This window comes from Peromyscus maniculatus, chromosome 3, assembly GCF_049852395.1.
Source record: "Peromyscus maniculatus bairdii isolate BWxNUB_F1_BW_parent chromosome 3, HU_Pman_BW_mat_3.1, whole genome shotgun sequence".
Lineage (NCBI taxonomy): Eukaryota > Metazoa > Chordata > Mammalia > Rodentia > Cricetidae > Peromyscus > Peromyscus maniculatus.
The window spans coordinates 29,077,620-29,103,429 of record NC_134854.1 but is presented as its reverse complement, the minus strand read 5'-3'; the positions used below and the strand labels follow the sequence as shown (position 1 = coordinate 29,103,429).

The window sequence follows — 25,810 nt, the reverse complement described above, 5'->3', positions numbered from 1 at the left end:
ATGCCATCAATACTTCTTCACTTGATTTTTAACTAAAAAGACAACAAGATGAGCATATCTGCATGCTTTCCTTTTGTAAATTTTAAGAAAAAAGAAGGCAAGGAAAAAGTTACCATAGTTTCAGGAGTTAATCAAATTATATACCTAAAATTTTGAATGATCTGAATAGAATTTAAGTAGAATTGGATTTTTTTTTCTTTTGCTTAACCTAGATAATAAATGTCTAATTTTGACCGTCCATGTGGCACTCAGTTCCCAAATTAAACTCTTTCAGAGACTGCCATTTTTAGCGAAAGAGGGGGAAGTGAGAATGAAACACCCGGACTCTTTCTATACAACCACAGCCAAGTTGTCTGAAAACTGAATTTGGCCACTTCACTGTAGTTCATTGTCTGCCTGAGCTATAGCAGGACCTCGGGAGCTTAAAACAAGCACGTTTGGAACCCCTGAACAGATTTCATTAGTCTAGAGACTAGCACGGAGCTTAAGAAGGTCCAGCCGTGGTGCCCTTTCATTTTTCACCCGGCCCTTCCCTGTTTGGACTGGCTCCCTAATGTCTAAACGTGGTACCCAGAAAGCATCTGGTTAAGGTCTCATGTGACCTCCACATGAAAAGAAAGCTGCTAACAGATTGAATGGTGTAAATATTTCTTGTGCGTAGTCTTTCGCTTGAGTTTTTCTAAAAGATGCTTCCCTTGTCTCCCTGCTCAGGTGGCAAACCTGCTGAGGCTCTTCCAGATCCCTCAGATAAGCTACGCCTCCACCAGCGCCAAACTCAGTGACAAGTCGCGCTATGATTACTTTGCCAGGACCGTGCCCCCTGACTTCTACCAGGCCAAAGCCATGGCCGAGATCTTGCGCTTCTTCAACTGGACCTATGTGTCCACTGTTGCCTCTGAGGGTGACTACGGGGAGACAGGGATTGAGGCCTTCGAGCAGGAAGCCCGGCTGCGCAACATCTGCATCGCCACTGCAGAAAAGGTGGGCCGCTCCAATATCCGCAAGTCCTACGACAGTGTGATCCGTGAGCTGCTGCAGAAGCCCAATGCGCGGGTCGTGGTCCTCTTCATGCGCAGTGACGACTCACGAGAGCTGATCGCTGCAGCCAGCCGCGTGAATGCCTCCTTTACCTGGGTGGCCAGCGACGGCTGGGGCGCACAGGAGAGCATCGTCAAGGGCAGTGAGCACGTAGCCTACGGCGCCATCACCCTGGAGCTGGCATCCCATCCTGTTCGCCAGTTCGACCGCTACTTCCAGAGCCTCAACCCCTACAACAATCACCGCAACCCCTGGTTCCGAGACTTCTGGGAGCAGAAGTTCCAGTGCAGCCTCCAGAACAAGAGAAACCACAGACGGGTTTGCGACAAGCACCTGGCCATTGATAGCAGCAACTATGAGCAAGAGTCCAAGATCATGTTTGTGGTGAACGCAGTGTATGCCATGGCACATGCGCTGCACAAAATGCAGCGTACCCTTTGTCCTAACACCACCAAGCTCTGTGACGCAATGAAGATCCTGGACGGAAAGAAATTGTACAAGGATTATTTGCTGAAAATCAACTTCACGGGTAAGCAGCGAGCCTTTAATAGTTTTCCATGGTGTAAACAGGGGGACCCAGTCAGAAGCCAAATGCCTCTGCCCCTAACCAGACATTCCTGCTTTAGAAGTTTAGAGCCACACAAAAGGGGGTTCATAATCTTAAATATCCCAGGATGCAATGATAGCCCTTTGATAGTCTTATTCATCTTTTGACGAATATCTTGGCTGGTACACCACATGAAACTGAAAGGCCCCTAAGCTGGGTTGATAGGCCCACTGCGGCAGCCGCCGGGATGGGGCCATGCCACATTGACTCTCTTTCTTGTTAGCTGCAGGATCTGACACGTATGATAGGGGCATTTAATCTTCCGTAGCGGAATTGGCAACTGTCTAAGGAACACGGATTCCAAGCTCTCCTTGTGGGTGATTTGAGCAAAAGAATCTCATAACTGTCACAGTGGGTGAGAAAAAGTCACTTTTCCCAGAGCCTAATTAGGGACAGAATAAGAAAGACAACCAGACAACCATGGTGACTCCCAAGCACGGTGGTCTGTTTCTTCTGCTATACAGAAACATTCCCTTGGGGGTTTTAGAAATTGTGGGTTCTCTCAAATTACATTATAAAATGCAGTTTTCTCTGTGATCCTGAATAGAAGCAAATTGAAGACTGATGGAAGTCATTCTGATCAGTAACTATGCAATGCCTCCAAAAATAATATTGCTGCCTTTAATCTACTTCTAAATGAGACATAAATATTTCTAAATACAGTTTCACATTATTAACATATTAAAAAACACAGTCTTTAGTTTTGCATTCTCATTGAGGTTCGATGGCTCTGAGGAATTAAAGCCGAATTATAAAATGGCAAGTAGCATTTATTGTAGTGATCCAAGGTGTTCATACACCTACACTGCTAACAGTCTCCTATGCCAGAGTCATTGCCTGGTCGGGTCTGACAATCAGTTTCAGTTTGCTGCCTGAGATTTGGAAGTGTATATGCTTAAACCATATGTTCTAGAGCAAATGGAATCCTCGTATTTCCTTTGCAGGTGGTCACCTAGAACTCCAGTACTCTGTAACATTGCTGACAGTAGTGAGGGAGGACCATGGCCAGTAGCTTCTATCCCATAATTCCCATATACTTTATGAAGGCCTTGAAAGTAAGCACAGATGTGCCATTGTGCAATTTTGTCTAATTTTCTGCTCTTCATTCTTCCCTGAGGACAAGAGGAATGGAAGTAAAGTCAGCACATGTTTTATCCATGTGATGGACACAACACCTTACATTAGAACAATTACAGGAAGAACTAAAGATTCAGTATTTCTTGTCCTTCATCCTCACAGTGTGTCAATTCATTAGAAACAATCAAACAACAACAGAAAAAATAGGTTACTAATAAATTACCATTCATCTCAGAATCTCTTACCAGTTTCTACTGACAGCTCCAAAAATAATTAGAACTTAAAGTCAGTATCAAAAGGTATCTCCCCTTCAAATATATACATACATATATATACATATATGTGTATATATATATGAACTCTCCATAAAGACGTAATTCTTAAAGACAGTTATCTGATAAGTACACACCCAACCCCTGCAGACTAGCTCAAGATAAGCATTCCTCTTTATTCTCCACACTTATTAATTATCTTTGATATTCTAATTGCCCTCACTTTGAGAACATATACAACAGGATCATTCATTAACAACCAAAACAAACGAAGCTCGGATTTCAGAAAGCCTGTGCAAGATAACCACACATTTCCCTTCATCTGACTGCTTGGGTCATAAAAAGCAGGGGAAAGCAAAGAAAGAAGGCCACAATTTAGATAAATTTAAAAAAATCTTTCTTCTTTTTCTCTGTCTTCTTCAATTACCGGCTTCGATTCTACAACTCTCTTTGCTTGTGCAGACCTCACTACAAAGTGCCATTCTGGCCTTCTCAATTAGTCAGACATTACCCATCACTCTCCATTTATGAAGAGAGTAGGAGAGTGAAAAACAGATTTAAACTACAGAAAACACAGGTAATCTGGAATAGCCACAAAGTAAATATTCATGGAAATAAGAATTGCATGCCAAAAATGCATTATGAAGATACCAAGATGAAAAAAAAATTACCTAAAAGGATATTTCTAAAAATAAAGAATTGACTATATAAATCTAGTCCTTCACTGAGAGACAGGGAGAATAGAATATAGATTATACAATGTCATGTTGAGTTTATGGCAACCTGTGTGTGTATGTGTTGTGTTGATGTGTGTGCATTGTGTGTATGTGTGTGTATTTCTGTGTGTGGTGTATATACAGGTAGTAGGAGGTGTGCACTTGTATGTGTCTTATCTGTGTGTGTGTTAGATCCAAACTCACATACCCATGCTTACATGGCAGGTATTTTACTGATCAGAATATCGCCCTAGCCTCATAGATGTACATATATTCTTTTTTTTTCTTTTTTTCTGGAGCTGAGAACCAAACCCAGGGCCTTGCACTTGCTAGGCAAGCAGTCTACCACTGAGCAAAATATATATTCTACATACACATATATTCTAAAGCTTGGGCTAAGATGAAAGATTATAAGCATTTATACAGTAGCACTGCCCTAATTGAAAATTACCAAGGGAAATTCTTATTTTCTTAACAGTTGCAAATCAGATGTATCCTATGCTTCTTTTCTAAAATAATATCTGTTTTTTTCACTTGCATATTGATTCGGTGGAGTAGGCATCATAATCAACACTAAACCAGGACATTACCACATCTGTCCAGTTGGGTTGAAAAGTCCTCTCCCTCCCATGTGCTTCTACCAAGTACGTCCAATATCCTGTAAATGGAAAAGGGATATCTATTCTATAATAGAGAGGCTTTCTATATGACTTTGGCCACATGATCCCTGGTGTTTTGCTGTGCCCCTAGTAGGTGGTCCCACTAGTGGTTGGCATAAGTCTTATGAAGTTTGCTCAGTTTGACATTCATTTTGCTAAATAGATTTAACAAAAGTATGTGTCTCAAATTTTCTACAAAATAGCTGTAGACATGGGCTATAACCACTGCCCACCTCTCTAGACAAATCCATAGTTCTCTTTTCCCCAAATATGCCATGCCTCCACCTTCATCTTCATACCTTGTGGACAGACTTGCTCCTCCACCTAGAACATTCTCATCTCTCCTCCATCTGCTCTTTCTGCATTTGTCATTTCCTTTACCTTATACCTTCTGTCCAGGCATCAAAAATATCATATGGGCTTCACCTTCCAAATTCTTCTATTATCTTACCACTGATCACCTCAGTGTAATGAATCTTTTTCTGTCCCTCCAGCCAGCTCCCAAATAATGACACAGAGATTTCTATTAATTACGAAAGTTCAACCTATAGCTTAGGCTTGTTCCCAACTACCTCTTAAAACTTAACCCATTTATTTTAATCTACATGCTAATATGTGGCATTACCTCTTTTCCATCTTTCTTCTTCTGTTTCTTCTCTATGTTTCCTGTTCCTTGATTCCTCCTACTCTTCTGTTCTCTCCCTGGAAATCCTGCCTATACCTTCTAGCTAGTTAATGGCCATTCAGCTCTTTATTAAATCAATCACAGCAATATATCTTCAGATAATGTGCGAATATCCCACAACATTTTCTCCTTTTGTCTAAATAAAAAGGAAATATTTTAACTCTAACATATCAAACCTATACAATAAAAGCAATTATCAGGTAAGAATTACATTTACAGTGTTCAGCCTATCTGTATTTGCCAAATTCAAAGAAAATATTCCATTATCTATCCTGTCTTGGTAAGTCAAAAGTTTTGTACCTAATTTACTTTATATCCAAACTTGTATTACCAACACAAAACAATTTTTTTAGACCTCAAAACATTTTCTTAGATAAACAATGTAAGCTTTTATGTCTCCTAATCTTATACACTTTAAACCTCTTTTGTGAGTTTCTTTTCTGAATTTGGTAACAAGGAAAACTGTAACAATAACTATCTAGTCTTCAACTCCATCAGAGACCCATGAAGGATATAATATTACCTGAGTAAACAGGAAGTGCAAAACAAGCAACTTTCAAAACTATAGAAATGACAGAGACATCTGGCTGCCTGGACAGTCATCCAAAATTCCTTTGCAACATTTGGGCATCCATTTTTGGCCTACAGGCCTAGAATATCTGACAGACTTTTCTGTGAAGCAGAAATCTTGAAAGATTGTCCAACCTTGTCTTGACAAAATTTGGCAGTTGCTTTCTTTTATGTCTTGCTTATCCAATTTGGACAACGTACTGTCAGCAGTTGAGGCAAGGGCAGTTTCTTGCCCAATGGATAACTTTTGCCAAAAAGCAAATTCCAAAAGGAGGCTCTTTGAATCCCATCATCCTTTTATGAAGTAGATTGGCAATGCCAATGTGCAGATGTGTCTCATTGTCATGAAAAGCCTTAGGTTATTAGAACATTTTAAAGCCATATTCTGTAGGTCTCTGAAGTATTAGAAGACCACATATTTATCTAAAATATATCTGTTTAACCTTTAAAACATACATAACATAGCTACAAGTTTGATGATTATAGATGACTACTAACCTGTATTTATTAATTATACATTATATTTTTAAGTTGCATAGATACAATATCTTAAACAAGAGTAGGAACACATATACAGCATAACAAAAATAACCTTAAATTTGTGTCAATATACAAAAATCCATGCCAATGTAAAATATTTGAGATTAGTGGTTATTCAAAAGTAAACTCAACAATCCACCCTTTTATCCCATCATTCTATATCCCCTCTTTTTCACTTCAGAATGAGATCCCTGAATCTAATCTCTTTTGTTCAGTTTTTTTCCTGACCATAACTAACAATGACTTGTAACCAACAAACACACACACACACACACACACACACACACACACATACACACACACACACTCCCAAATGATAATAACATCCATGACCCACCAAATAACCAAAAACCACCACCCCACCTCTTGAGATATGGATGCCATGTTCTCCAGATTGCTGCTTCCTATTGTCTGGGGGAGACAGTATCTTTAGGGGACCCTGATAAAATTGGGATAATGGTCAAGTCCTAGTAGAGCTAATTGTATAATTTTTTTTAGTCCAGTCTCTGTGTGATAGGATAATGCAGGGCTTATCTGAAGTCCTGGTCAAAGTAGTTTATGAGGCTGGACTATCTCAGCTAACAGCTTTGAAGTTGTTCTGGATGCAGAATTTTGAGGAAACTGCAACAGAGGCATTCTGAGAGACTGGATAACCTAGGCTACTTGTTTTCATTGGTGACCAATCCTTTCTTTTTGAAAACACAGACATTTTTAATAACATATATATCTGCGTTAAAACAGGTATGGAATGTGCAGTGTATATAAGTCAGCTAAAGATGATTTTTTGTTCTATGTTTGAGCAAATAAAAGGCATCTGCCAACTTCTTAAGTCCATTTTGACTGTATAACCAGAGTGTAATATAAATCCCCACCCATGTTATATGAAAGAATGGCATGTAATAATAAATCATGAAGACTCTGTAGCCAACAAGATTTATCATATTTCATCTAGTCTCAGAGCTGTTCTCATGTCAAGAGATCAGCATATACATCACCTGTCCTGTACTCTCTCTTGGGTTTTTTCCTCATGTCTGTAACCAAGATCCTCAGAAAATCACCCTGATCAAATCTGATCTTTATGAATTTTGAAGAGAACTATAACTTTTTGTTTCCTGTGGAAACAAAGGCATAACCTGTCCCCAATGCAACATTTTTTTTTTTCGGACTTCCATTTCAAAGCTAAGACATTCTTAAAATATATAAGTTGGTTTAATTTAGCAGTTTCCATAATCTGATGTCTCTCAGCAGCTATTGCTTTTTTGAACATTAGCATCTGCCTGGACTGAGTCTACCAGGTCAACCCCGGTCCTCGGGGGAGACCTTGATCTGGAGGAGGTGGGAATGGGGGGTGGGCTGGGGGGAGGGGTGGGCGAGAGGGGGAGAACAGAGGATTCTGTGGCTATTATGTTGAACTGAATGGTGTTGTAAAATAATAATAATAATAATAATAATAATAATAATAATAATAATAAAAAAAAAAGCATTTAAAAATTTCAAAGTCTATAAAACTCCATAAAGAATCCAGACATCCTGTATATTTCCCATCTTTACATGGCTTAGTTTTTTTATATTACTTTACTCTCTCTTTAAAGACTTTACTATTATTTTTAAACTAATTTTTAAGACTGTTTATACCCATTTTATTTTCTTTTTCAGCGTCTAAGCACATTTTTAACATACTGTCCATTTTTAGAGGTTTTCCATGTCTGAAAATGGCTTTACTAAGCACCTGCAGTGTTCTCTGATCCTATGAGACAAATCTTAAACTACTATGCCAGCTGCTTCATGGCTCTGCTTAGTGCATGGCACTGGCACATGCCACTGGTGGCTGGTTCCAGCCCACAGGCAACTGCTGGAAGCCATGTCTCTGTACACTAACAACAACTGGCCCACCTGAGAGACTGTAGAACTAGGAATCCACATGTGGCTCCTTGTCCAGAACTTTTCTTACCTTACTCAGGCCATATGTTTGAATTTTGGAGCCCTATGTTGGGTGCCATATTAATGAGTTTTTCTGTCCCACCAGCTAGCCTCCAAATAATGACACAGAGACTTCTTATTAATTATGTAAGCTCAGCCTATAGTTTAGGCTTGTTCCTAACTGGTTCTTATAGGTTAAATTAATTCATTTATATTAATCTATGTTCTATCCCATGTGTTACTTTTCTTCCATCTTGCACATCCTGTTTCCTCCCCATGTCTTCTGGCACCTCCTGCTCCTCAATTACTCCTACTCTTCCTTTCTTTCCCTGGAAATCCCACCTATACCTCCTGCCTAGATATTGGCCATTGAGCTCTTTATTAAATCAATCACAGCACTATATCTTCACACAGAGTACAAATACCCCATAACACCTCAGCAGTTCCCCGCATGGCCCAGACTACCAATCTCTAGCCTGAATTTCCATGATACCCTCCAGATTATTCACTTTTGCCCACTCCTTGCCAGCCCCCACAGCCTATGCTCTAATCAACAACAAAGTGGAACAAGCATCTCCTTTATCCCATGGCCTTTGAGCAGCCCTCCCATGTCACTCACTGCCAGTCAATACATATCCCTTCCATGCCCTGTAAGAACCAATTTGCATTACCCCTCCCTGCCCTCACTGCCTGGCTGTCATTCATAGTCTCCCTTTCTAGGTTCATTCCAGCCACTCTTCATCCCACGGTATGCAGGGTTGCTGTCTCCCTGCCCATTGTCTGCATGGAATTCTTCCCCACACACCCCAAGGCTAATAAATTCCTCCACTTTCTTTGTGCCTTCACTTAAATGTCACTTTCACATAGAGACCCACTCTGGCCATTCTTAATATTGCAATACATTACTCCCCATTCTGCTCCCATCCTGGGCACCTATTTCCCTTTAATCTGTTTTACATTTTTACCCCGGAGTGGGTTGTTTCTACCTTGTATCATATATATTGTCTTTTATTGTCCTTGAGTTTATTCTTTATTGTTTTATCTTCACAAAAGAAGTTCCATGAAAACAAAAACTGTTGCCTATTTCATTCACTGATGCATCTCAAGTATGATATGTTACCCAGTAAATATTTACTATGAATAGCATTTCACACCCGAAGTCATGTTTTCTTCCCATCTGTTCAGATTGTGAGTTTTTCTTTTATTTTTGAGATTATAATATAATAACATTATTTCCCCCCCTTCCTCCCTTCAAACCCTCCTACAGATCCCTTTCTTGTTCTTTTTCAAATTCATAGCCTCCTTTTTCATTAATTGCTGTTATGTACATATATGTATTTCTAACTACATAAGTACAATCTGCTCCATCCGTATAATTGTGTGTGTGTGTGTGTGTGTGTGTGTGTGTGTGTGCGCGTGCGTGCGTGCGTGCGCGCGCGCGCGTGCACACATGTGTGCATATGTGCTTTCAGGGCTGACCATTTGGTATTGAATAACCAATCAGTGTGCTCTTCCCAGGGAAGACTAATTTTCCTGCTCTCAACGTTCCTTAGTTGACTATAGTTCTTTATGTAGGGTTGGGGCCTCCTAGGTCCCACTCTTAAGAGTGTGTCTCTAATTGTTGGATACTATTACAGAAAACTGCAACCAATCAAAATGCAAAGTTATGGAGCCTAGTCCCAATGGATACATCTACAACTCCTGCACCTAAGGTTCCAGGGAGCATTGTGGAAGAGGAGGTGGAAAGAGTATGATAGCCAGAGGAACACAGTGTTTGCTATGACAGTGTGTCTCCTATTAATGTCAGAGCTGTACCCATAAAGTCTCACTAGCATGATTTCTTAAAGGCACAGAACATGTCATTTCTCATTTTAAATTCAGCAAAGTTTCCACCATATAACAGGCACTATAGGAATGTTTACTGAAGGAACAAGGAATTAGAAAAATAACCATCAAGTTGATAATATGATTCTTTTGTGATATTTTAGTGTATATACTTTAGTCATTGAAACCAGATTTTTTAAAAAAAAAACATATACTGTATGATTTCTGAAATGGCTTGCTTAATGTAAGCTATCTTCCTCAGTTATTCTTTCCCTTGATATATCCAAAACTAAATATCATCAGAGCTTGAGGTAATCTATCACGTTCACACAGATAGCATTCAAGTGGGAAGTGATTTGCTCAAGATCACTCACTGGATAAGTGGCAAGGCCAAGATTAAATGCACACTGAAACCCATGTTGCTTTAACACATCTTAAAGAATCTCTGGTAGGTTAAGGTCTTTGATCCCAAGCATCTGCAGTCTCTGGCACACAGTATGTACTAACAAAAGGCCCACTGAAGTAAGACTAGTAAGACTAGTCAATGGGTTTAAGGTATGTTTTCTTCCTAAGTTCCTTTTTCCCATCCTGATGATACTCTTTGGGTTGCTTTCTCATCTAACAATTCACCAAACACCCACACTTTTAGAGTGAACATTAAATTCCAAAACTTGAGATATTTTCAAAAACTGAAGCTTAAAAGCATCTTTTAATTATTAAAAAAAATTCTGTGTAAGAGAGTCATTGCATCTATAATTCTAAAGTTAGTATTGCGTAAGAATTCTTTTTGATGTCATGTGACATTCTAAATTAATTAGAGTAAAAAAAAATCCATGTTCCTCTTAGGAAAATGAAAATCTTAAACTACCCCAGAAAGGTCATAGCAGGGGAAACAGAGACCTCCTAAGCCTTTAAAGAAATGCACTGTCACTGTGTCCACAATCTCCCCATGAGACCACTCTGAGAAAATAGACTGGAATAAAATCACAGAGTTACAAAAGGCCTTCCTGAAAGATGAGCTTGTGTCTACTCCTCATATGACAAAGGCAGAAATTTAAGATATCAGATTATTGTCTTCCCTTACTAAAGCACACAGACATGAACTCAACTGTCACAGTGACATAATAACTAGAAAATCTTCAATTTAAAAGAAAATGAAAGAGCTGTCACTTACCTGATACACAGCCCGAGGTACCCTGAGACATCTCTAGGGTTGAGTGGACATTATCTCAGGAATCATTCAAAATAGTCACTTCCTGGTGTGAGATCAGGAAGCCAAAATGGTTAGAGCTGAGAGATTAGAATTTGGCAAAAGAGAAATGTATCCAAGATCACATAATGAATACTGACTGGACAAGCTGTCAAAGACTTGATTTACTCATTCAATCCACATATGTTTAGATATTGTGTTAAGATCTGGGGATCTAGGAAAAGACAGATGCCCTCTGTGTTTCACAAAGGGCACACCTCTGTCTAGTCTTCAGAACCCCCAAAATAAAAGCAGATAGATTATTAGGAGCTACAAGGTTAGAGTGCTGCCCTAAACTTTGTTCTGTTTTGGTTTGAGTATTGGTTTTAGATGGGAAAATTATTGTATATCTTATTCTCAGAAAATACCTAAACCCCATGAGCAAAACTTAGTCTCATGACTTAACTTACCAGTGATGAGAACAGTTCCCTAGTCCTGTTGGACTGGTGGTTGGGACTGAGTAGGATAAACAGCCAAAGTTGGTTTTTAAAACTATAATTATTTATTTGGTTGTTTTCTGACTTTTTCCTTCTAATATCTCTTGGTACTGTAAAAAGAAAGACTCCTGAGGTCAGAGAATCAGAACCTGCTTGATATGGTTCTTATGTTTACAGTTCTCCACACTAGGAAGAAGAGCACACTAGGAAAACAGTAGTCCAGTCTCATTGCCTTGTTCACCTCTGCATCTGACTCATCCAATAGGAACAAAGATCACGGTTGTGACTATAATCACAGAGCACAGCCAGGAAGGGCATATTTTCTGGGACATTGCACTTCAAGGAATACATTTTAACTGGCCCCAACCCAGCAAGGCTTTCCTCTTGAAAAGTGCAGGGCCATCCAAGGCACAGTGAGGAAGCCAAAATGGTAATGGCCACATCTTCAGATGAATGGGCTTTGAAGTCCCTGAAAGAGCAAACTGCTCTTGATCTTGCTTCCTCCACTGGCACATGCCTAGTTCCCACAAAAGCACAGATACTGTCCCAGCTCTTCTGATGCGAGGCATTTCCAAATGCAAAGACAAATACACTGTATGCCTTTCCTCTCCTTTCCACTTGGCCAGCTTCCTGGGGTCACAAGAATAAGATTTCAAGTTCTCAAAGGGCACCGCAAATATGCACACTTGTTTGTTTCTGTCCTGCAAATCTGTGCTCTGCTGTCCTAGAAGCTTTAGAAATGATTTACATTTTTAGATTATGTGGTAGAGAACAGAAGCCTGTAGGAAATGTAGTTCCTGACTGGGGCCTGTGTTTCCCACTGTGGCATCTTTTTATTAATATTCCCATTGTAGTTGCTATTATTATTACTATTTCAGAATCCTTAATTATCCTGATTTATGCACATAACCATCTTACCTGTGAAACAGGAAAATGAAATGTAGACTTCCCAAATGGAATATGTGAGAAATAGATTCTACTACCTTGTAATGTACACCACCTCCAGGAATATCTCTCTTTCTCCCCTCACCTCTCTGTGTTTGTCTCTGTCTCTCTCTGTGTCTCTCTCTGTCTCTCTCTGTCTCTCTCTGTCTCTCTCTGTCTCTCTGTCTCTCTGTCTCTCTCTCTCTCTCTCTCTCTCTCTCACACACACACACACACACACACACACACACACACACACACACACACCATTACTTATTCACAGAAACAATGCAAAAGAACCTTAAAGTTTGAAAAATACCTTGAGCATATGTCAATGCAACTAACATATTTTTTAAAAATCAGTCCATCTTATATTCCTAACATTTTAGACACCTCCATAAGTACTCCACAACAACATGTCTTCTAAAAGTCTCTAGCTGGGAAATATTGTCACAGTAAAACTAAAAATACATTTTGTGACCCCTTCCATGCACCTTTCTCTAAGCTACACTTCTTCAAAACGGTATTGGAAAACCAACACAGAGAAAGAATTCAAAACATTCTTACCAAGGCAGCAATCACATCTTAAATTGAAGGATTTTTTTTTCTCTAAGAATTTAAAGGAATTAGATTGTCACATGATGAATCCAGACAATATAGGAAGTCCTTCCCAGAGTTAAGCTTAACAAGGCTTCTTAAGAAGCAAGTATAATGCTAATGCCTGAGCTGTGGGCTCAGCTTCTGAAGATAAAGGATGCTTGCCTGACACCTTGAAGAGTGTGCCCGATGACAGCAAACCCCGGATGACTCTCCACCCTTCTCCCATTTACTGCAAATATGTAACAAGCATCTACAGTGTTCTTAGTCACTTTGTAGGACATCAGCAGGAAAGGACACCCTGTTATTCTACAAGTTGTTTCCTCCGTGTCCTGACACGGTGACTGAAGCCAGCCAGGCACTCCATCTGTGTCTCATTTATCCAAACCTATGGGAGTCAACATAAATTAGAATTTGTCAGAGTCCCTGGAAGTTAGTAATAACATTTTAGAATGCTCATATATTTAATTCTATCAAAAAGCATAGACAGGTTTACTTGCAAAGTTAAGACATCTTAAAATTCTGAACAGAAATGGAGGAGGAATGAATTGATGGGGCAGGGGTAGGAGAGAGGAACTGGGAGGAGAGGGGAGAGGGAAAACTGCAGCACAGATGTAAAATAAATAAACTAATTAAAAAATTTGCAAACTAACATCTCAGCTGAAATTATCACAATACCCATGAGTCAAATACGCCGGACGGTGTGATAGGTGTTCTAAGACTTGACCAGCAATGTCAACCTGCCCATTCTCTGTGCATTGGTTTTAAGCAGTAAATAACACAGTTTTTCAAGTGTAGTGCACAAATGGAAACTTAAGTCAGTTCAGTGCACTTTAATTAGTTAGCCAATTCAGAAAAGATAATTGGTTTTGGTTTAATTGTAAACTTCATCCCATACTGAATCCAAGTATAGGAAAACAGTTTGAGAATCATTGGTCTGGATTATTTATATTGGGGGGGGGGCACAGGATTACATATTCTATGCCTATAATAAACCAACTGCCTATTGCAGATCACATGCTTTACTAAGTAAACACAAACTGATTCATGATGAAACAAAAACAGGATTGGAACCTGAGTGCCATAAAACTAGCCCTTTTACAATATGTTTTTAAAGATGTAGGGGATTTGTGGACAAGTGATGACATACATATCATTAAGATATAATATTGTGAAATTTTTAGGGAACTTTCAGAATTTAATTCAATTTAAATGAAGTCAGTGCTGTGTAAAATGAAAATCAAGGTTATATTTGAAAGCATATGTATATATGTATATGCATATAACAATTAATGAAAACAAAGGACATTAATTGAAAGATGGTAAGGAGGGGTATATGAGAGGGTGTGTAAGGAGGGAAAGGAAGTGAGAAATTATGTAATTATATATAATCTCAAAAATAAAAGAAAAATTCTTGGGCTGTGGAGGTAGCTCAAGGGATAACATCATTGCTGCAAACATATGAGGACCTGAGTTCAGTTCCCCGAAACGGTGTAAAAGTCAGGCACAGCAGCATGCACACTCTGCGGGAAAGGCAGAGACAGGAGAACTCCTGGAGGCTAGTTGGCCAGCTATTCCAGCTGAAATAGTGGTCTTCAGGTTCAGTAAGGGACTCTGCTGTAATGAGTCTTTCTCTGCCCTGCCAGCCTGCACCCAAATAACAACACAGAGACTTATTAATTATGAAAGCTTTGCCTTAGTTTAGCTCTTATAACTTAAATTAACCCATTTATATTAATCTACTTTTTGTCTCGTGGTTTTTTATCTTTCTTTCATTCTATATGTGTGACTCCCTCCATGTCTCATTGGCATCTAATGCTTGCCTACATTCATCTCCTACTTCCTTCCTTTCTGCCTGGAAGTCCTGTCTATACCTCCTGCTTAACTGTTGGCCGTTCAGCTCTTTATGAAATCAATCACAGTAATATATCTCCATGCAGTGTACAAATATCCCACAGCATTTCTCACTTTTTGTTTAAATAAAAAGGAAAGGTTTTAACTCTAAGATAGCAAAACTATAGCAATAAGAACAATTATCAGGTACGAATTATATTTACAATGTCCAATCTATCTGTATTTGCCAAATTCAGAGAAAATAATCCATTATCTATGCTATGTTGGTGAGTCAAAAGTTTTGTACCTAATTTACTTTCTATCCTAGCTTGTATTTCCAAACTGTCTTTTCAGACCTCAAAACATTTCTTAGATAAATGATTTAATCTTTTGTGTCTCTCAACCTCATGTACTTTTTATCTCTTTTGTGAGTTTTCTTTCTAAATTTGGTAACAAGGAAAACTGTAGCTATCTACTCTTCAACTCCATCAAAGACTCCATCAGAAGGATATACTATTACCTGAGTAAACAGGATGTGCAAAGCAAACAACTTCCAAAACTATAGAAATGACAGAGATATCTGGCTGCCTGAACAGTCACCCAAGTTTCCTCTGCAACATTGGAGCATCCGTCTTTGGCCTAGAGGCCTAGAATATCTGACAGACTTTTCTGTGAAGCAGGAATTTTGAAGGACTGTTCTACCTTGTCTTGGCAAAGTTCAGCAGTTGTGTTTTTGTGTGTCCTGCTTGTCCACTTTGGACAGCACACTGTCAGCCATTGAGGCAAGAGCAATTTCTTGCCCAGTGGCTAACTTTTGCCACAAAGAGAGCAACCTCCATATGATGGTTCTTCAATGCCCATCATCCTTTTTTGAGGTAAATTGGTACTGCCAGGAACAGACATGTCTCACTGTCACGAAGAGCCTTAGATTATTAGAATATTTTAAATTTCAAATTTTGTACATTTCTGAAGCTTTTGAAGACCATATATCTATCTAAAATATTTCTCTGTATGACCTTGAAAACATACAAATCATAGCTACAGTTTTGATTGTTATATATGACTAACTACTAACCTGCATTTTTAAATTATCTTAAATGGTTTACAATTATAGCTTTTAAGGACTAGAACTTTACATTACAGTTTTAAATGAGCTTTATATACACAATAACTTAAAAAAATATGAATATCTATGCAGCATAATGAAAATAACCTTAAATTTGTATCAATATACAAAAATCCATACCAATGTAAATTATTTGAGACTAATGCTTATTCAAAAGTAGACCCAACAATCCACCCTTTTATCCCATATTTCTATACTATATTATCCCCTTTTTCCCTTCAGAAAGAGATCCCTAAATCTAATCTTTTTTGTTCAGTTTTTCCTGACCATGAACAATAACAACTTGTAACCAATCCCCCAAATAATAACAAACACCCATAACCTACCAAATGACCAAAAACCACCCACCCTACCTCTTGGTAATGTGGGTATCGTGTTCTCTGACTGCTTCCTATTTTATGGGGGTGACAGTATCTTTAGGGAACCCTGAGAAAACTGTTTAATGGACAAGTCCTGGGAGAACTAGCTGTATCATTTGTTGTCCAGTCTCTGTATAATGGGAAAGTGCTGGGCTTATCTGAAGTCCTGACTGGAGTAGTCTATGATGCTGAACCATCTCAGCTCGCAGCTTTGAAGTTGTTCTGAATGCAAAATTTTGAGGAAACTGCAACAGAGGCATTCTGAGAGTCTGGATTACCTGGGGTACATGTCTTTATTGGTGTCTGGTCCTCTTTTCTGAAAACAAATAAACTTTTGAAGGTAACATATATATCTGTATTTAATGTAAGTATGGAAGGTGCAGTGTGTATAAGTCAGCTAACAATGATTTTTGTTTAATGCTTGAGCCATCTGTCAACTTTATAAGTCCATTTAGACTGTATAACCAAATGTCTATCCATGCCATATGAAAGGATGGCATGCAATAATAAGTTATGAGGACTCTGTAGCCCACAAGATTTATCATGTCTCATCCAGTCTCAGAGCTGTTCCCATAACTGAGGGACCAGCTTGTACATCACCTGTTTTGTAGTCTTTTTTGGCTTTTTCCCTCATGTCTGTAGTGTCTGTAGCCAAGATCCTCAGGAGGTCTCTCCTGGTTAAATGTGATCTCAATTAAATTTGAAGGGATCTAATGCTTTTCAGTTCCTATGGAAACAAAAGGAATAACCTCTTACCCAATACAACACATTATCCAACTTCCATTTTGAAGCTAATATATCTCTAAAGTATATAGATTGGTTTTATTCAGCAGTCCCTTCCACAATCCAATGTCTCTCAGCAGCTGTCATTCTCTGTTCATTAGCATTCAAAAATTTCAGAATTAACAAAGCACCATGTAAGGTTCAAACTCTCTGTGTTATAATATTTTCCATTCCTTCATGGCTTATATTTTTATATCACTTTATTCTCTTTTTAAAGACTTTATTATGTTTAAATTGTTTATTTTTTCTATGACTATCTATATCCATTTTCTTATCTTTCTTTAGCATCTAAGTACAGTTTTAAGCATACTCTACCTGTTTGAGGTTTTCTTGATCTAGACCTGACTTTCTGAATGTCTGTAGCATTCTCTGACACCAGACCAACCTTTAAAATGGCCACACCAGCCTCCTCACAGTTCTGGCAACTGGCTCTGCCCCCTCAGTTCTGTGAGAGCCTCGCCTCATGGTGCCACCCACCATGTTTACTGCCCCAGCTCTGGGAATTTGCCGAGTCCAAGCAGCAGGTGTTTTTACCTATATTGGGCCAGCTGATCAAATGCTCTGTTGCACAGCATAGCCTCTTAAAAGAGCTGCACCTCTGTATGCCGAGCCTGCCCAAGAGACACTGGTCACCAGAAAACCATGTCAAGAAGTTGCATTTGACTCTGTGTTCAGAATTTTTTTCCTTTGGCTTTCACATCCTTTTGTGGATGTGCATGGCCAGACATTGGGCGCCATATGTAACAAGTCTTTCTCTATCCTGCCAGCCAGCTCCTAGAGATATATTAATTATGAAAGCTTTGCCTTAGCTTGGGCTTGTCCCACTAACCCTTATGGTTTCAGCTGGTCTCACTAGCTCTTATAACTTAAATTAACCCATTTCTATTAATCTACATTTTGCCTTGTGACTTTTTACTTTTCTTTCATTCTATACGTCCAACTCCCTCCATGTCCCCTTGGCGTCTAACACACATCTAGATTCATCTCCTACTTCCTTTCTCACTGCCTGGAAGTCCCACCTATATCTCCTGCCTAGCTATTGGCTGTTCTGCTCTTTATTAAACCAATTACAGTAATGTATCTTCACATGGTGTACAAATATCCCACAACACTCTGTCCCCCAAAATAAGATGAAAAGTGATGGCATGAAACAGTCAATGTCGACATCTGGCCTCCACATGGGGATGCACAGAGGAATGCACCTGCACAAATGAGCACACACATGACATATGTGTGCAATTGTGCAGGCTTCACACAGCTTAGCAACTAGTGTGGTTGCTAAGAGAACTGTAACCTTTACACACTACAGCAGTTCATCCTGGGCACCTTAAAAGAGGGTACATTGTATAGTACATAAATATGAAAGAGAAGTCACAGTGACTGGGGCATCAGAAAAGACTTCCTAAAAGACAAAAGGCTGAATATGACTAAGGTTTCACAAAAAGTGAAGAGAAGGAAAAAGATTTTTCCAGGTGGAGAGAGCATTCAGCACATATAGATCTGTAACTTTTCAAAACTAATGTGTTGGTGTGGTTTTATATACTAAATCTGAAGCATATTTTTCAGTCAACTTGAACCAAACCATGTACATGCTCCACAATCATCAGTGATTATTTACTTTCACCTTAAACCTCTAAATCTGAAAGGGGAAAAACGCCTAGCACTTACAGCTTACTAACAGCCTGAGATAGCCATTATGTCCATTTTATGTTATTTTTCACAGTAATCCTGATGGATACGTAGTCATTATTTTTTTCTGCTTTATAAGTTCAAGGCTCAAGGTAGTTAAATGACTTTCTCAAACTCGCACAGCTAAGTAGCTGCCAAATCAAACCCAATTCCTCTATTCCACTACTACTCCTAAGGAAAAAAATTAAAATAGGTTTGTACCTAGAAAGAAAACATGGGTCCAGCCTTGCTGATATTGGCCTAGCTTACTGAGAGCAGCTGATGTAAGCGCAAAGTATGACCCCAATATTCATTATCCAAAGAGGCAATTGTTAACTCTATCATTAACTGCCATAACTATGTCTTCAATATGGAATGACTCATTGCATTGACTTCCATCCACATATTTTACTACTTCCTCAAGAGTGTCAAATTACACTGGATCAATACTTGTAATAGCATACTGTTATTTCCAAAAATCAATAGTGAATTGCAAGAACAAGTAATCAGCATGTGTTAAATGCTATTTAAGATTACATTTTTCTTTCCTAGCACCCCATTCTCTCGCTCTATCACAAGATACTTCCATGCATAATTAAAAGTAAATTGATAGGAGAAAAATGGAAAAGCACTGGCTATGAAATGCTACAATTTTCAACCAAGACTAAAATTTTGTGGGTTCACTTAATATGTTTGCATTTTCCTCTCGAGTTTATTGGTGGCAGTTTATTTGATGGTGATTTGTTCTTTAGAACATGCCACAATTCAACTTTATTTTAAAAATAAATAATTATTATACACACTGTCTCATGAATTGAAACTTTTTTTTTTTTTTTTTGGTTTTTCGAGACAGGGTTTCTCTGCGTAGCTTTGCGCCTTTCCTGGAGCTCACTTGGTAGCTCAGGCTGGCCTCGAACTCACAGAGATCCACCTGGCTCTGCCTCCCGAGTGCTGGGATTAAAGGCGTGCGCCACCACCGCCCGGCGAATTGAAACTTTTAAAGAACTTTCTACTATGAAAGGTTGCGGGGGGAATCTGTGGTTGGTATGCGAAATGAATAGAAAATTTAATAAAAATTTAAAAAAGTAATAAATATACACATACATGGATGGAAACATGATAGAGCTATTCTATAATTTAATTTAATTTAATTATTATGATGTAGATGAACAATCTTCTTAAATAAGAAACACAGAGCCAATTGCAGGGTTAAAAGCCCAAGAGGTCAGAGCAATAGTTAAAAGCTAAAAACCTTACCCTTCACTGCCACTGCTGTCCTCCTCAGCAAGAGACCTACTTTCTGTGTGTTTGTCTTTTTATAGACTTTCTATTCTGCCTTCTCATTGGTTGTAAACCCAACCACATGACCTCCTCATCACTGCCCATCTATACAGACCTCCAGGTCTTCTATGGTTGGTATTGAGATTAAAGGCATGTGTCTCCATGCTGGCTGTATCCTTCAACACACAGAGATCTACCTGTCATGTGATTGGGATTAAGGGTGTGTGCTACCACTGCCAGACTTCTGCTATGGCTTGCTATTAGCTCTGACCCCCAGGCAACTTTATTTATTAACATACAAATAAAATCACATTTCAGTACAAATAAAATACCACCATATTATAGTACAGAAAATATTTAAAAATAATTGTGTTTAAAATAAGAATAAAGATTTCTCTCACCATTACTGCTATATTGGCAATGTGAACAAAGGAGTATATAAGTAACAATACATGTCTACATAAAGATCAACTTTATAGTGCAAATCCTAAGTTCATTGAAGACCTCTATAATAGAAAGGAATTATGCCTAAAACTTTTGTAAAAACAAAGCTGAGTCATTATGTAAAACTATCCACTTTAGGAAGCTGTGGAGGTATATAGAAGAAATTGTAGCAGTGAGGAGTGTGAGGCAAGAGGGTCACAAATTTCCAGTCTAGGATCACAGATTTTTAGTCTAGCCTGAGGTACAATAGTCAAACCTTGTCTAAAAACAACAACCATTTTGTGTGTGATTGTGTGCATCAGATTGAACATAGAATCTCTGTTGAAAATGAAAAGATCAAAATGTGGGCTTGAGAGTTGATGTTTTCTCTTTGTTAATGATTAACAGTTTGTGTTTGTGTTCTCTATTCTTTGACCCATTATACAATGGGTCTTACAATTGTACTATAAATTGTACTAATTAAATTATTCTTACTTTATGTGATTCCCATAAATTCATTAGTAAAACCAAAAAAGAAAAAAGAAAGAAAAAGAAAATTTGGAGGGTTTATTTATTTATTGATTGATTGATTGATTTGTGACAAAACTTCACCATATAGCCTTGGCTGGACTGTAACTTACTATGTAGACCAGGTTGACCTCAAACTCATTGAGATCTACCTGCCTCTGCCTCTATCTCTGAAGTGCCAGAATTAAAGGTGTGTACCACCATGCCTGGCGGAAGTTTTACTGATAGCCTACTCAGTCACCATCAGTCTCATAGCAGCACTGCTGTGGCAGCTCTGTGAGGAATTTACAAAGACATCTTTGGATGCAAAAGGAAGAGAAGTGATAAAACCTTAAATCTTGATAATTCCTATTTTAGTAAAAGTAGAAAATAATTTATAATATAGATATTTGTAACTTCATTGATGTTCACTAAGAAGTCTATGATGCCTTCAACAATATTTTAAATAGTAAAAATGTAAGTAAAATAGTTCTAAAAAGAATTTCTAGTTTCATATGCTCCTTTATTGACTTTACCTACATGGGGTCTTCCCAAAAACAACACATAGATAATGGCTCTTAAGATTAGTCTCCTCTTTTTCAATGGAGAACTTCATTGCATTCCTTTTTATGCCTTGTTTGTCTCTTGGGTATATTTTTCATGTGTGTCGGGGGAGGGGCTTTGTTTGGTTGTTTTCAGTGCTAGGAACAAAAAGAACCCAGGGTCTCCTATGTATTGGACAAGTGTATCTCACAAGTCTTTGACTCTGAATTAGTCATTAAACAGCATAGGGAAAAAGTATACATTATGTTCTTGGTTTAGGGAAAATTATGTTGTAATTTTTATCTTAAATACTGTGGCAAGGGTAAAAGTTTGTTATGGACTTTAAGAGTAAAGTGAGATTAATTAATTTGATAATAATGATGAGAAAACAAAAGTTAACTTAGCGTCGAGCTAATTTTTATTACTGTCTACTAGACCAGGGAGATTTAACTAATTAATATGATTCTGAATCTGCAAGTTCATCCCTTTATCTTGTATCCCAAGCCACAGTGTACGCAGGGAGTTATTTTAGTGTCACTTATGTTTGGTGGTCCATTACAAGAACTCACTCAGTTGAGAAACTAAAGCAATAACATTGCTAAAAGTTCAAACTGTCAGATGCTAGCATTAGTTGTAACAACAAATGTTCCTTCTTCACTTTAAGCCACCATATTTTGGCTTTTTGAGATGAGTTTTCTCTATGTACCCAGGCTGACTTGAAACCAACGATGCTCCTGCTTCAGGCTCCCAGGTGCTGAGATTAGAGGCATATGTCACCACATTTGCTTTGATCACTGTATTATTTTACAAAGCACGTTGAAACACACTGCATTTCATCCTGATGCAGCTCTGTATTTGGCCAAGTCAGTAGTACTAATCATTCTATACTTAAGACATAGGGAAGGGAGACAATGAATTCACTTACACAAGGTCAAAGAGAAAGAACTCCGAGAATAGAAATCACTTCCTTCCATCACAATGTAGAAGTATCCAAAGCAAAAGGCAATAGAATGATTCCTATCTAAAATGCAGAAAATTATGACTGACATCCAGAAGTAGCTGGGTTATGTTTGCTATTGGAGAACCTTGAGAAAATATTGACAAGAATAAATAGAAGAGATATAGAATCATCAAAGCTCATACTACTTCAGATCTACCCTGCCTGGGTCTGTGGACTGTAACAAATTCAATCCCAGATTCAACTGTTAATATTTTATAAATAAACAGGTATGCTGAGTACCAAATGCCTATTTGTTTATAGTAATAAAATTACTACCTTAAGTAAGATGTGCAGAAACTGTCTCACCAACAACTTGATATATGAGCAGAAATCTGAAGGACATGAGGGAGCAAAACCTATGAGGATATGGGAAGAACAGTCCTGGCAAGCCAGACAGAGCCTGAGGTGCAAGCCTACTCAGGAGCAATTGAAAGGATGACTGTGACTAGGTGGACTTAGGATATAAAAAGTGGAGGAAGTGAGAACAGAGAAACGGTGCAGGCTAGAAGTTGTAGAACTTTGAAGCAAATGTTCTTTTTCCTTCAAGCTCTAAGATGTAGCAGGAACAATAACTAAGATTTAGAATATTGCCCATTTAAAAAGTGTGTTGATAGATCAATAAAACCTGCTTGAGGAGTTGAATATATAGCTTAGTGGTAGAGTACCCCCACACACACACACACACATTCACACATAAAACTACTAATTATATTTATAAAGACCAAATGAATGTTAACACCCTGATACATATTTTTCTATAAATTTTGAGAATTCTCAGGCATTTTAATTTCCAGAGAATAAGCCATTTGTTAAAAATCCCAAGGTATTTGACGAGAACTAGAGTCAGCTTGTTCATTGTACAACAATAATTAAACACAGATAAACTTCTCATATCAAATTGCCATTTTTGTCCTCAAGAATCAATACTAGAGTCATGTACTTATCAAAGTTACACTGTAAGTAAGTATGAATTGGTACACTGCCTATTCCTACCACACAACTGTTGATCACATCTAAAGAAAGCAAAATGACTGAGTCATGTTTGCTTGGCCCTCAACACTGAGAAAATAGGATGTCTTCCTTTGCTGGTGTCTCTCCTCCCTGCAACAGAACACCTCTAATCTAACTGTATGACTTCAAGCAATATTCAGGTTGTCCTGACCTCTTGCAAGTCTTGTTCATAACAAGAATAGCAAGTTAGCCTACTTCCATCACCACAATAATGTATTATTCAAGACAGGAACATTGAAAGCACTATGAGCTACATTGATCAACATGTTGTCATTTCTTCAACAATTTTTATATGATTTTCTTATGTCAGACACTGGAAAAGAGACAAAAGAGTTGTTGAGAGAAGCACCCTCAAACAGCAGCTCTCTCCTGCAGGTGCGCATGCTGAACCACAGCATGAGGTGGCTGCAGTACAGGGTGTGACAATAGTACTGGGACACTTAAGTCCCTTGTCTGGTGTGAGAGACTTGAAAATATTGTTTTACGTCTGTCCTCTCTTTTGATCTTTGTAACAATTTTGAACACATTACACTTCCTAAACACAGTTAGAGTAAATGCAAATTCTAACAGAGTACTTAGGAAGGAGTGCAGGAGTCAAGGCCCCTTGAGAGGAACTGAAGGACAACCCACTTAAAAATCACATGCATGTTTGTGTAAGTGTAACATACAGGACACATTAGTGATCCCCAAAGCCAGCATCATTGCCTTTTACATTACAGTGAAGTCTTCTCCTTTTTGGTTTTTAATGGCCTTAGATTATTTGATTTATAAAGAAAATCATGGTTCTTTACTAAAATAATTTACTCAACAGCATTCCTTGTTAAAGAGTCAAGAAATTACAAATTCCTGCTCAATATTGTTAAAGAAAATTGAGACACAAAGGGATTTAATTAAATGGCAGAAAACTTGGCCAGCCTGATTGAGGCCTTGAATTCTATCTTCAGTACCACATAGAGAGAGGGGGCAGAAAAAAAGACAGAGAGAGACCAGCAGAGAGAGAGAGAAAGGAAGGAAGAGGAAGCAAGAATGAGAACAGAGGCAATGGCTCAGTCTACCCACATACATGCCAACACACATACACACATGCACATATACTGTGCACACTTACCGTGACAGAGGGGAAGAAAAGGTAGGAGGGAAAGAGGGAGAAGGTACTGAACATCATTAGCAATAAAGCTTAGCAAGTGTATATAATTTTCTCACAAGAAAAACATGAGTAAAATCTGAAATGAAAAGTTGGTATAGGTAGAAACTCATTAATAGTTACTGCTTGCATTATGAAGAAAAACGGAGCTAACATATTGCATATTATCATGAGTTTCCCACTTTGGTTCTACCTCATCAAAAACAAGATAATCTTCCTTGGCTTTTCAAATTTGGAAGCCATTTCACATAATGTATTGACTGAAAACATCCTCTCCATGGGTTTAAAACTGTCTCCTTCTTAAAGTTCATCTTAGCCACACAAGGTAACTGTAATTCTAGATATTTTCATAGAACCAAGCATTACATATAAATATAATACATTGGACAGAGACTCAGGAGATATGAGAGTTTAATTACAGCCTTGAACATATCATTTCACTTTCTTAGCCTTCATTAATGGCATACATCAAATAGTTTTTGAAAGGAGCCTTAATTTTTCTTCAAGTCTTTAATAAATATATTTAATGTAAAAGACATCTACACACACATACAGAGAGAGGGGGGTCATATCACATAAAAATACACTCATTAAAATAAATTCTCATGCTTTTTGTTTTGTTTTGTTTACAAAATCACCGTGAAATAGTTTCTTCATTTTATTTCTAGTACCACTAAACCATTAGATCATTTTACCCACTTCATCAAAACTTCATCAGACAATACTGCTCCCTGTCTTGTGGGATCTCCTTTGATCGACAGAGGCTAGAATGCCAATCATTTTTCTATTTGTTTGGAGCTTATGATAAAACTGTTCAGAACATGTTTTGCTTGCATTTCACCACAAGAGAGACAACAGGTAAAAAGTCTGGAAGGGACAGCGGAAGCTGACAGTTACTCATTTGCCCCATAAATCGTTGTTTACAGTACACGAGGTGCCTTCCAGTGCTTCATAAGCCTTTATCAGAGTAAAAGTCCGTGATAAGTGACAACAATAAAGGTTTGCTGAAGGGCTGGA

At 38.2% G+C, this 25,810-nt stretch overlaps 1 protein-coding gene across 1 annotated transcript in view; it reads left to right on the top strand.

Moving 5' to 3' along the window:
- The window catches only part of Grm3 (glutamate metabotropic receptor 3), a 218,560-nt gene that overhangs the window by 138,214 nt on the left and 54,536 nt on the right, over positions 1-25,810 (top strand). The window contains exon 3 of the mRNA XM_042272706.2: positions 712-1,567. Within this exon, the coding sequence (XP_042128640.1) occupies positions 712-1,567 (856 nt within the window). The remainder of the gene's footprint in view (positions 1-711; positions 1,568-25,810) is intronic.